A 13,843-nucleotide genomic window follows, 5' to 3' on the forward strand; every position below is an offset into this window, starting at 1 on the left:
ATGTGAAGAGCCAGTGCCACCAATGCATAGACCTGCCTTGCCACTGAATCCCTGTGGTGCTCCTCTCTGTCCAATGGGGTCAAGTGCTCTGTCTCTGTGATCACAGAATTTGGCCAGAGTCGTTGCAACAGAAATGGGATCTCCCACTCCTGGACCTGGTACATCTCCTCCAAGCATCGTGATGTATGTTTGTTTGTTTGTTTGTATTGCGATTTTTATCCTGCCTTTTTCCTACAAAAGGCTCAAGACAGCTTACATCATCTCTCCTCCTCCATCTTATCCCCACAACAACAACCCTGTGAGGTAGGTTGTGCTGAGAGTCTGTGACTGGCCCAAAGTCACCCAGTTGGCTCCATGGCTGAGCGGGGACTAGAACCCAGATCCTCTGAGTCCCAGTCCCATGCTCTTAACCACTACACCACACTGGCTCTCAATGTCTTCAGCAGTTGTACTAATGTCTTCCATGGCTCCTTCATGAAAGTTTGGGCAGAAATGGGATGGACATCAGCACTGTGTCCTTCATCCAGGCAATGTCAATGACTGGATCCAATGGCCATTCTACTAGCTGCTGTGTCTCCTGTCCCAGAGATCTTGCCATTCAGAGGATCTGCTCAGAGAAGCAACCCAGGTCTTTGGAAGGAAACCTTGTCCCTGTGCTGTGATAATGTTGTCTGGTGAGGAAGTCAGCAGGTGGTCATGTGGGGGTGAGTCAGAATGGACATGTAGTCCTCTGGACCTGATGGTGGCAAATCCTGTTGTGGGGCCGGGGCAGGAGGCAAACTGAGGAGGGCAGCTGGTTGATTGGTGCTGGCATCCTGCTATGATATCCCATCTGGCAGTCTGGGGTGTCCCAGTGATAGATCCTGGGGTTGACCGGTACTCTCTCCTTCTGCTCGCAGTAATATGGTAGGAGCACCCAAAATGTCTCCCAATCGCAGGATGGTAGTGGAGACTTGAAGCACTCCCTCGGCCCATGCTAGAGATGTGAGATGGTGCAGGAGAGCAAACAATCACCTGGTGTTGCAAAGGGACTGCTGCTGGGCCTTGTGGTAGCATCACACTCAGTTCCTTCTAGTGCAGGATACCAGGAATGAAGATGGTGAGACCACTAATGGCAGGTGGGTCAGAGTATAGATGGTGAGTCCTGGATCTCCCTTTCAAAGAATGAATGTGGCCCATCTGGTTCCATCACCAGGAATGGGCTGAGGTGGAATCAACATCGGCAGGCACAGATGGTGCCAGTGGAGAGCAGCACCTAGGTAATTTCTTATGCTTGGTCTTTTGAATGTCTGCCATCCTTTTGGCTTTCTTGATCATCTTCTGCACCTGGTGGACCTCATCCATGTGTCAAGACATAGACAGCACAATTGAAGGAGCCCCTGCAGCTGTTAATAATAGAGGGCATGAAGATGGAACAGCCCAGGAGGTAGACAGGTATTCAGGTGGTACCACCACAGTCAAGTCAACAGCTATAAGGGCACAGCTCCAGAGTTCAACCCAGAGCCACCCTGCTTGGTTTTTCTGGACTTGCCTTGTGAAAGCCTTGTGGGCAGGCTTCCATGTGGGTGCTCACCTCCTAAACAGAACAGTACATCATGCGTCTGTCTGCGGAAGGTAAGTCACTCCCTCAGTGGATGCACTTCCAAAAGGGCGCCTTGAATGCCATTGGGGGAGAAGAAAATTGAAAGGAAAATGTAGGTAGTTTTGGTACAAGAAAAGTCAACACAAGGAGGGTTAAAAAAAAACTTTTTAAAGAGGAATGATGAAGGGCTTTAGGAAAAAAAACAGGAAGAGAACTAGGCATAAAAATGTTTTAATAAATAAATAAATAAATAAATAGGTCAGAAATGAGTGATCAAATGTGAAAAGAATGCAGTAGAGACATAGAAGGAACTGAAGAATGAGAAGACTAAGAGGGAAGCTCTGAGGCACCCACAATGGTAGTTGGAAGAGAACTGGGGAAAATGGTGGGAACCCTTCTTAGATATACCAGGAAGGAGGGAAGGAAGGCAGGGGTCTCCACCAGAATGAATCTAGCTTGGAAATCTTCCTGACAACAGGCCCATGCAGGCACAGAGCCCTTATGTGTGATCACAGAAACCATAAAGAAGATCTTAAAGTCAAGACACTTTTCTTGAAGCAGTAAAAAAAGAACTACCAAGGAAAAGAAATGGAAATAATCTAATCAAAATGATTTTAGGCTGGAATAAAAATAGGATAATTTAAATACATTGGGGGTAAGTAGAGCTGATGAGAGTGTCTTCATTGGCAAAGCAAAAGGATATAACTAAAAATGGCCTAAGTAACTGACCTCATGCTGAAATCTTTATTTAGCAAAAATGAGCTAGCAAGAAAAAAGAATAATTTAGACAATTAGAAGTATACCTTTCTCACAGGAATTACTTATTTGATAACATATATTACCATAACTTAAAGAGATATTATTAAAAGTGGTAAATAAATTGAAAGAGATGGCATGTACTAAATATTTCTGCTACTCCATTAAACTGAATGGACATCCAAGCTAACACACAAATATAGCCTCAACTTTCATGAAGAAACAGCCATCTTCATGAAGGAACAGATAATTGGCAGGCTTCAGAGTCTTTTAAGAAAAATAATAAAAAAGAAACATGAGAACTTATAAAACCTAAAATGGGAACAAAGTATGAATGTATCTATACTTTTAAAAATACTGGTGTTTTAATCTTACTGACACTACTAAATGTAAAGTATACTCAGCAAAGTACTTTGTATACTCAGTAAAAAAGCAGGTCAAAATATAAGCTGCTACATGCAGCTGCCCTTCAACACACTGAACTGATTTAAGATTCACTAAGACCCAAGGGTTTTCTATGCAACATGACAAGCAGACCAAATTTCTAAGTTTCCCATTTACTTCTGTACTGAAAATCTCCGAGCTGTCTAACGGCAAGCAAGCAAGTAGTATCACATTAGTTAATGCTTTAATATCTCCCAGGAGGACAGAAAGCAGCATGCAACGTAATTCACATACACACAATGTACAAGAAGCTAGAGGCCATTAAACAAGCGGATACCAATTATTGCAAACATGAAGTTTCTTCTGTTAGCAACACTGATGCATGCCTGACTTCATCTTTAGAAAATAAGTATAAGCAGAAGTCTTCCAGTTTGTGTCATAAGAGAAAAGACACATATATGAACATTTCTTTGTCCAGTCATAAAGACAGTATTGCCATGGTAGACAAAACTACAAAATTCCTGGTTCAACTTGTTACCCCAGGAACTGTGCAAACAGCTTTCAGAGGGTAGCCAATTACTCTAATGCAATGAAGAACCTTGTGACACTTAAAAAACTAAGAAATGTCTATGACATAGCACAAGATTTCACAGACTACAATCATGTTACAGGATCTCTAAATGGCTGGGTGGGATAGCTAAGAAAGCTAATACAAAAATGAGAGTACAATAGTCCCTCCATCTTTCTTTCACTAGTCACTCTGGGTCAAGAATAAGTACTCTTAAAATGACAGAGTGGGGATGCATCTCTACTAATGGTCAGCAAAGAAACTGGGTCATTCACTAGAGACACAACAGATGTGTGAGTTGCAGCTATGTACTGAATAGCCCTAAACCTAGATTGAAAGCAAACTGCCCTCACAGACTATTCATGAAAAAACGTTGTTTGGATGAGAAAATGAACTAACATAGATAAGCAATGTCAGGAATACATTATAAATCATGCATTATAAGTGTGCTTAGGACTATTCTGCATTCCATATAATACACATTAATATAATGATTAATCAATACTATACAAAAAGTCCTGCCCTAAGCCTTCATGCTAGAATTGATCCTTTAGTACTGTTTACTACAAATTATGAAATCTAGTGTTTGACTGAAAACTTTACAATCTTGGAATGGGAAATGGTTTTTCCTCTAACTGGATTTACTAAGCAAGTATTCTGTATGTTTCCTCACTGCCTTTTGGGGAACATTCTGTACACATCCAAGTACAATTAGAGAAGTATTTTTAACTAAGTTTTTTGTTCAAAAATATTTCACAGACTGGAATGGAAGAAGGACCTGGTGGGCAGAACAAGAAAGAATTTGGAACAATTAAATTTGAGCATTCTACTTTTGGGTTCCACCAGCTAGCCATGCAGAAGGACACTATCAGGCTGCTTACATAATAACCAACAGGTAGATTTAGCGGAGATGTAGTATAGTGTCTTGTCTGAGAGACAGATACGCTCATTATTTAGGCTCAATGGTTTCTTTCTTTTCCCAATTCCTCTACAGTGTGGTCTTTAATATTTAAGCCTCTGAAAAAAAATAAAATTATTTTGCAATCTCACATGCCTTTTTCTATGAAACCAGGTGTAGGTAACTATTTGGGACTCATGGACACACTTGCCATCCACTGAACAGCCTGAGGATGCATTTGTCCTGTGGTCATTTGGGCCTTTTATTTCTGGCCTTTCCACCTTTCCTGACCCCCTTCTTTTCTAAGAATCCCCACGCTTCTTGATCACCCCTTGCAGCATTCTCATTTTTCTTGACCCTCCTCCTCAGTTTCCTTCCCATTCTATTGCACCACACCTGCTTCCACTTCCTCCTCCTACTGCATTCACCTCAAGCAGCAAGGCAGAAGGAACTCAGCAGATCAAGAGTAAGTCTCCCTATGTGCTGGCTTCCTGATTTCTAGCCACTGATGGTGGGAAGCAGAAGTGGTGGTGGGAGTGAGTTCAGGAATCTTGTGGGCTTACTCAAGGGTCGTGACAGCTGAATCCTACGTTAGATATTTCAACAGGGAAGGGAATAGCTAAATGCATGGCAGCCATACAACACCATTCTTATGCCACTTGCATCAATTACCAGTAAGTTTCTGGGCTGAATTCAAAGTGGCGGTGTTAATCTTTAAAGCCACAAACACTTTTGCTAAGTTGTTGGCAACTTTTCCAGGCAGATAAACCACACTTTGTGTTAAATATCTGTTGCCGAATAAAATTCCAGCATAAATGTTAGCTGTAGCTAAATTTCTGCCAGTAGCAATGAGAATAAAGAAGCAACTAGCCAACCAAAGCTGGATGGTTTAGTTGGCTGTTTCTTTATGTTAGAATATCTGTGTTTCTATAGTTATCTGTTTGAGAGTATGCTATTTATGCTGCCATGTTTTGTTAGCATACCTCTGGTCTGCTGACAGCAATAAAAGTGAACTGAACTGGCAAAAATAAACTGTTGTGAATACACTGGCTATAAGACTGCCACCTTCTGTATAATCCCATATATAAGATTGGTCAGGCTGGCAAACAAGACAGAAGGGGCCTTCTCAGTGGTGGACCCACAATTACAGCGTTCCCAACTGAGTTCTACATGACCCTTTCAGTATCTGTAATGCTAGAACTAGCATGTGTAATGCTGGGAAACAGGACTTGCTGTCATTGTCACTCCCTGAAATTTCTCAGCCTCTTCTGGAACCAGCTGTGAAACAACTAGCCTGTTGAAAAGAGCCCACTCATTCTGTCTAGCTGAGAGCCAGTGTGGTGTAGAGATCCGTGTTCTAATCCCCACTCAGCTATCCAGTGGAGTTCACTGGATGACTGTGGACCACTCAAAGATTCTCAGCCCAACCTACTTCACAACATGATTGTTGTGAGAAGGAGGAAAATTATAGAAGCAGCCTCAAGTTCCTTGAAAGGAAAAAAGGCAGAATATAACTAGAATAGATAAATAAATAAATAGCTGTTAAAGCAGGCTGCTGTGGCCAGCAAGGCCAGCACTAGTAAACTGATTAGCATTACTTTCTTATTTCAATTTGCTATTTTGGCTTTTGCTTTATACTTGCTATGTATTAAATTTAAATTAGTTTATTGCATATTAAATGTACTCTATTTCTATTGGAGATATTGATTTTTCTTATTAGAATTTATTGATATATTTAATAAAGATAGATTTCCCCCTTGCCTCCCAACTGCTGTGTACTTTGATGAATGTTAACTCTGAGCTTCTGGGAGAAGAGTTTACTATGGAAAAACAGCACATAAATAAATCAAATTTTTAAAAGCTTAAGCAATGCAGGTTGGCTGTCTAACAGCACTATAAACCATACTGATACATCAATGGTTGTATCTGAATCTTTTATTTTGTATGTATTGCTTTCTGAGGACAAGGCCATGAAAAATAGCTTAGAAGTACTATGAATGAATCAATGAATCGCCTTGCCTCTCCTGCTCTGTTACACTGAATCAAATGTATCCATTATCTGACTTTATACTATTCTGTGTCTCCTCCACCAGTCCACCCCAATATCCCACCCCAGGATAAGGATGGTGCAGAAATGAAAACTGTTATAGCAATAGAGCATGGCTAAGTTCAAGCTAGGCATTACAGAGGGAGATACTACATGTGTGGTTGTTGTTGCTTTTATAGTAGCTACAATTTTAGCTTAATGCTTAATTTCATCCTTATAAAGCTGATACCTACAAAGAAGCAATGAAATGTTTGCTTCCAGATACTAAACAAACAGTATACTTTTTGAAGGAACCTTACAAGGGGGCGGCAGGGGGGGGGGTTAGATGATGATAGTTGCTTTTCCAGTTTGTCCACAAAAAAGCTTTACCACCATCTGTTGATTATATCTCAGGCAACTGAAAACTGAAGAAAGTTTTGAGAACCACCATTTATTTATTGTGTGTATTTTGAAATCAAAGCTGAAACAAAAACAAAGGCGAAAAGGGAAAAATGTTGCAATTTTAAAGAATATGTATATGCTACATACCCTTATGTGGTGTATATGTAGCAAGCACACTTTTATTATTAGAAATAATTAGGCTACTTGTACTGGGGTAGTATGATGTTAGAGAACTTGTTCCTGATGGGAAAAGACTGATTGCTGGGGAAGCACTGATGAACTACCTGGATTTAAAGTCAGTCCAAATCAAAGTAATTATGGGGGCAGTACAGGATCTGGAGGCCATGAAGTACTTATAGACAGGACTCTGTATAGCTCGGGCATACTGTTGATTATGAGGGATGTAATCAGATGTCACATCCTTCCAACTTACAGTGTTGTACAATGGCATAATGCAATGGCATTCAGAACTCCTGAATGCTTGCTCTGAGCTGTGGTTTCCTTAATTTTTTTTCTTCAACTTGTATGACTTCTCTTGTACTGCATGGAGGTGTGAGACTAGCCCAGAAGTACATCTGTCGGAAACTAGTGGAACAGGTCTTAGTGCTGGAGCTCTGGAGGTACTCCTGAGTTTCTGACTTATCCAGAGATCTGTACATGCACCTAGTTCAGCACCTCTCCAAAAATGCACCCAAATTCTCACATGCTGTTTTTCTCTCTGACTCAGGTGGGGCCCCAGATGCATAATGAGCTGCTCATGCCAAGTATTCAACGTTGAAAATGCTTTCAGCAAACCATGACAAAATCAGTCTCCCAGGTTCAAATGACATACCAACCCATCATGAGCCAATCAATCCGTAGAACAAGCTTGTTTTCTTAAAAATAGACACACTGTGTTTGGATAACACAACAACTCATTTTGGCTAATTGTCCACGATGGGTTGTCATTTTGGGTAAACGAGAAGGTGTTGCAGGTCTTGCTTGTATCTCATCTCCTATGCTAATAACCACCTGTTCGTTATCAAACACAGAAAGAAGCATCTCTCCTCTCCCAAGTTACATGCACAAGGCAACTGCAGAAGGGGTCTCACACTTGTTGCTAGGCAAGGAATAAAGGCACACTCTTACTTCTGAGTCCTCTGAGCATGCACAAAGTACTCTGGAGTTTTTCAAGTGATACTGGGATTCAGAGTTAGAGAAAAGCAATTAGAATCCTCAAATGCTGCAGCAGAAAGCTTCTGGCTCCACCCCGCCCCCTCAGCAACATCTCCCAACATGAATATTCCTCCAGATAATTTAATTGCCAACTCTGATCTATTGATTTAAAAACAAACAGTTAATACTACAGCTAGATCATAAATCAACTAAGAGTAATAACATGCTATCAAATGAAGTGAAGAGAAATCCAAGATGGGTTTTTGAAAGAGCAACACCCTATTTCACAGCCCCCAAAGACATCACCTGAATCAGAAAGAGTTAGGTTTATGTTCAAAGAGGAAACACACCACAATTGTTCATTAGAATAAAAAGAGATAAATTCTTGAAAGTTTCAGTATAAATGAGAATAGATTGCTGATAAAATATTTTGACTGACAAAGAAAGTCAAAGTTGCTCTCAGGCTCGAAAACATGCCACTTACTCTGGTCGACAGATCACTAGGTCCCCCTTATTAGTGCCATATGCCAATCCCAAGCCTGGTTCAGGCAGCCAGCGAGCAGAATTTATGCTGACATGTCTCCTTTGGTCAGCAGGCATTGGATACAAAACGTTGAACACTCTCTGAAACAAACAAAAAAAAAAAAGAACACACACCTGAAATTCAAATAGATTAAACCAACTTTGCCAAAACAGAAAACTGTCTCAAGCAGACAAGAACAAACTACTAATTGGGTACAATGGGAATGTACAGTCTATCAAGCCAAATATCAGAAGAGTAGTTCTCTATTTCTAGTCCTCATGAGTTGTACTCTCCTGGTGGAGAGGCCTCAGTCCTTTATTGTGAAACCATACACAAGCCAGAATGCAGCCAAGATTGGGATAGCAGAAAGTGATGTTGTCAAGGAAACAACAAACTGCAAGACAGCTGCTAAGACATATGATTTCCAGTGTTGCTTCTATACTATTCTATCTTGATAAAACCTCCCAATCTCTGCTTTCTGTACTCCCTTTGTTCTGTTTAAGTCTTCCAGAAGCATTCACTGCATGTTTGTTAAGTTCCTAGCATGTTGAGTTTGCAGTCTAACATTTAATGGCTAAGCAATTCAGAAGACAACAGCAATAATTTGTGCACCAACAACAGATAGTCTAGTAGAACATCAAAAAACTTCCCAGATTTCTCTACAAGACATATCTTTATCAGTATTCTCTGGCCTTTTATTTCACTCAGAAAAGCAAGCAACTTTTAGAGAAGTTCAGTGTCAATTGAGGCTGTTAACTTCCTAGTGTTATCTTCAATATTCCCAGCTTAATCATCATCTTCTCTTGACTAGTAGGAAAGAATCTTATGTACACTGATAGCATCCATTGCCATGGAGATTATGGTACACACTCCAATTTTAATGGGCTTATGATAACAGGAAGGCATTTATAACAGCAAAGTAGCATTTCTTCAGAAAATAAGCATTGTTTGAAATCTGACGTAATGAAAAGAATACACCAGTGATTAAATTTCAAACTTCTTTCAGGAGTAAATAGTTTATCCTGGGCAATTGCCTCCTGCTAAGGAATGGTGGCTAGAAAAAAATAGTTCCTGGGCTTGCCTCCAACTTTTATAAGCTTTATACTATAAACTCACTGTTAGAATATTAATTTCATTTGTATACCACCCAACAGATGCTGACCAGAAGCATCTGGTTTGTCTGAATCGAACTGAAAGTCTTGGGTTTCTCAGTAAGTGGCTCTCTAGAGGGCACAACTGTCATCTTCCTGACAATCAGCCATACTGGATGAGGTTGATGGGAGCTGTAGTTCAAAACATCTGGAGGGTACAGACTCAAAAAAAGTTGCAATGGACTATAAAGCTACAGTCATGTGACACAGATCTTTAAGTCTGTGGAAGTAGCCACCAAGTGAAGCATGCCAAAATGTATGAACACCCAGAAATGTCCATAAAGGCCTTAGCCCATTACTACTATTTCTTTCTGTTATATGACTCCTATGTGTCTTGATGCGCTTAGCAGTAAACAAATGATACAGTGCTACATTTGCTGTTAGATGTATACAAGTACTCTATCATACTGCACTCTAATCCCAACAAGTATTATGAAGAATGTGTGGGTAGAATGAAAAACTGAGTCTCTGATTTGAGCTAGTTAACTAAGTAATTCCTGGAAATTTTTATGAAAAAATCTATCTTATTTATAGTTGTAAAGTTAAATGAGAAATGAAAAGCCCTTTTTGTGTTTTATGTCTCAGTTGCACATTTTTAAAACTTTTTTATAGTTTCCAATGGGTTATGGCTATAAGTAATAAAGGTTTTGTTGTTCTTAGTGTCCACCCATGCCAGTTTCATTCAACCAAACTCTTAAATCGTATCTTCCCTTTTCCCGCTACTTCTATTTCACACACATATAGGCAGATGCCATGAACCATTAAGAGGCAAAGCTTTCACAGGTGTTGCTATTATCAGATAATGCTGTAGAGGCAGTTCTAGGTATAACTAAAGCCAAAAGCAGAAAGAACACTGGCACCTGGGAGTGACTGGGTCAACTTTTTGACCACAGGCCACATTTCATCATAGAAAAACTTTAGGGATTGAAAGTTAGTGGGCAGATCAAAGCCACCACATGCTTTCTCTCTCCTACACTCCCATTAACATACTTCATTCCCCCACTTCCCCCCCCCACTTTTCTTTCTTTATCCCATTGTCTTCCTCCCACATTTGCTTCTCATTTCTGCCTCCCAAGCAGCAATTCAGCTTTATAAAGCCTCCATTAGTGCCTACTAAGTCTCAGTGCTGTATGAAAGAAAAAGTTTTGAAGGGATCCACATTACGCAGGAAGTACTACCAATTCCCTCCTTAGCAGTGACTGCCCCCCCCCCCACTGTTTATATTTAGCAATTAGCAACAGTAGCTTTTAAAAATCTAATTACTTTTGACTGGGGGCAGAGGGAAAGTCCTGTGGGTTTCAAGTTCTCCATCCCAACTTGGAAAATTTGGCCAGTAGAAACAAAGGACCAAGTGATGGCTCTGAGTGATTCTCTGCATCCATCATGTGTGACTAAATTCTCCAAGTAGTTTAAATACCATAAGTAGTTGTTCCTTTTTCTGTACTGAATGCCTCCTTGTACCAGTACTTTTTAAAAGAAAATCTTTGATACAACAGCACTGAGGACATATCACAGAATTATTGCCAATTATTGAAATAGCAGCTCAATCAAAATAACATTTGAAGATAAGCATCTAAGACCATAAAGTTAATGATATGGAAAAGGAGAACAAGGGGATATGTTGCAGCAGGCTGAGTGTTGGCTATTTCCTGAAATTATTATGCACTTTGGATTGGTTCAGGAAGTGGATGACATCAAATAATGGTTCCATTATTTTGTTTGGAGCTATACAACTCTGTATACTCATAGATAGCTTTGACACCAAAAGTATGATACCATAAGCCAGCCTTATCTAAAGCAGTACTTTCTTTGTTTCACATGGATTAAGTATGTTCAACCTTTTGCTCCATTTACTTATTCCCGCCAGAGGGTTCTGACCAGATGAATACATATCACTATGTTATTAGCATATGATGAACATTTGGTCTTATATATTGTTCTACTGAGGCTCAGCCAGCTGAGAGGGAAGGATAAAGTGACAGCTCTGAGCACATACACTGCTTTTGCCCCTGGAATACAGGGCATCATTTTACCATCCTGAATTTTTGTTGCTTTTCCTATCTTGACAGATAAGTGAAGAGCTCAAAGGTGAATAACAAGCTGTGAAAAGGGCAAAAACTAAGAGGGGAACATTATTCTTTTGCTACTAAAATTATATTTTTTCAGCTAATCTAAGATGGGTGGCTGTCAGAGTAATTTGCTGGAGATCCATAGCAGCTTGAGGCAGACTCTAATACAGTCCAATTCCCATTTCTTTTTGGACTGCCAAATATCCATCTCTCCTGCCTTCTGATGGCTGTATCTTTAAGATGCTTGTATTTTTTTTCCCCTGCCCACTGTGAACTCTCTAGTTTAGCTGAATTTCCTCAGTTTCTTTGCTTTTCAGTTTTCCACTTCAGGACATACTGGTGCTCCTTAACCTGTAGCATAGGCAATGGGGCAAATGGGGAGGAAAGTGAATTAATGATATCCTTGGTTAGTCACGCACAAAGTATTTCTTCCTCTCGAAGTTATACTGTACTATTTCCCAGAAAACCAGTCCTTGTTAATAGCCTTCTAATGTCCCCCTAGTTCAGGGGTCCTCAAACTTTTTGAATAGGGGGCCACTTGACAGGTGCCAGCAGTGGCCGTGGGCCACCAAGGCAGTGCCAGCGGGGAGTCGCCGGCCAGTGTGGGGGGCAGGATGTGCACACACATTCGAGGCAGGGGCATGTGGGGCAAGGTGCCGGCTTGCTCACAAGGAGATTGTTCCTGAGCGAGTCCAAAACGACCTCCTCGCGAGCAAGCCACTGCCCGGAGAGGCGCTGACTTGCTCACGAGGATATTGTTTTCTCCAAGTGTTTTGCCCAGTGGGTGTAAAACCTGTGGGGAGAGGCGGTTAGGGCATGGCGGGCCGAATCCGGCCCACGGGCCTTAGTTGAGGACCCATGTCCTAGTTCACTAAAAACATCTGCCCAGATAATTTTTTTGGCCAGTTCTTGGGAAGAGAAACAGGGCTTTGGCCACAAGAGCACCCTCACAGATTGCTTAACCAGAGACTCAACAGTTGGCAGGTCAACAGTAAATTTCAGTTTAAAAAACAGCCTTCAAGAAATGACAGAGCTTTTGCTGAATTTGTGCAAGAATTCACCTCATAATCTATATGTATATTCCAGAAAAAGAATGGAAGCACAAATTTTATAGCACACATTCTGAACACATTTGAGCATCTATTAGCATTCCCATGGCTGCATAACTTTGGTTGCAACCACTCATCTGAATTTAAAACGGGCTTTGCTTAACCTTATTGATTTCCTAACAATCAGTTAGACAAGCCTGCCTCATTCAGATCATGCTTCCTAAGGACCCAATTAATATTCATTTTACTGCAGATTTGAATCCAGTTATAACTTCATTCTTACCTAAGCAGTTTTCTCGGAATGCTCCAACTTATGTTCCTCCAGATAGTGAGCAGAGCCAGTGGTAGGGGGAACTACAGTTCAATATTATCTGGAGTACCACAATTTGCCCCCCACCCCTGGTTCCAAACCTAACTTTCTCTGTTGGTATTTAAGTCAGTCAGTTATTAAGTCAGTCTAAATTCCCTCACTTTAGAAATGGAGCCTAATGTCTCTGAAGGCCGCCCAGTTGATTCAACCTTCCCTCAAAAGTTGTCTAGATTAACTGCTCCTATAATTATTATTGCATTGTATTTATATCCCCTTTTTCCCTAGCAAGGAATCTAAGGCAGCTTACACAATTTTCTTCCACTCCACTTTTATCCTCACAATGGCAAGCCCGTAAGATAGGTTAGGCTGAGAGTCTATGACATGCCCAAAGCTACCCAGTGAGCTTCATGGCCAAGTGGAAACTAGAATCTGGATCCTTCTGGTCTCCAGTTCAATACTCTAACCACCACACCAGCTCTCAATGATTCAAGACCAACAAATAACAGCCACAAATACTGATATAGCTTAAAGTGTATAAAGTGTCAAGCTGAATATTATAGTCTCATTTGTTTGCAAACTATCAGACTATGCTTGAGCATTTGTTCCACATAATTGTGGCAAATTCTCTTTAAAAAATGGAAGAGAAAAGTTGCATTCACTGACTTTCATAGGGTGGAGAGAAGGAACTAATGCTTTCTGCTTGCCAGTAGATAGATAGATGCAAGTGTATTCTTACAAGAATAAAATATAACAATTAGTTGCTTGGCTGTCTCCTGGATTTTTTCCAGACCACAATATGGAAATCATCATCAGTCATCCTTGCTATATCAGAATCTGACTATTTAGGAAACATGAATACTGTAAAAAGTTTAATAAAAGGGCTGGTAAGGAATGTGGCTAGAAAAGAACCTCCTATTTGCTACTCTATTATTATTATTATTATTATTATTATTATTATTATTATTATTAT

At 40.4% G+C, this 13,843-nt stretch overlaps 1 protein-coding gene across 6 annotated transcripts in view; it reads right to left on the reverse strand.

Annotated features, from left to right (window-relative positions):
- The window catches only part of AMBRA1 (autophagy and beclin 1 regulator 1), a 271,815-nt gene that overhangs the window by 38,273 nt on the left and 219,699 nt on the right, over positions 1 to 13,843 (reverse strand). For all 6 annotated transcript variants that reach the window (XM_044435883.1, XM_044435880.1, XM_044435885.1 and 3 more), the window contains one exon: positions 8,256 to 8,395. In XM_044435883.1, coding sequence (XP_044291818.1) covers positions 8,256 to 8,395 — 140 coding nt within the window. The remainder of the gene's footprint in view (positions 1 to 8,255; positions 8,396 to 13,843) is intronic.

Source organism: Varanus komodoensis, unplaced genomic scaffold (genome assembly GCF_004798865.1).
Source record: "Varanus komodoensis strain SLA01 unplaced genomic scaffold, ASM479886v1 scaffold3, whole genome shotgun sequence".
NCBI lineage: Eukaryota > Metazoa > Chordata > Lepidosauria > Squamata > Varanidae > Varanus > Varanus komodoensis.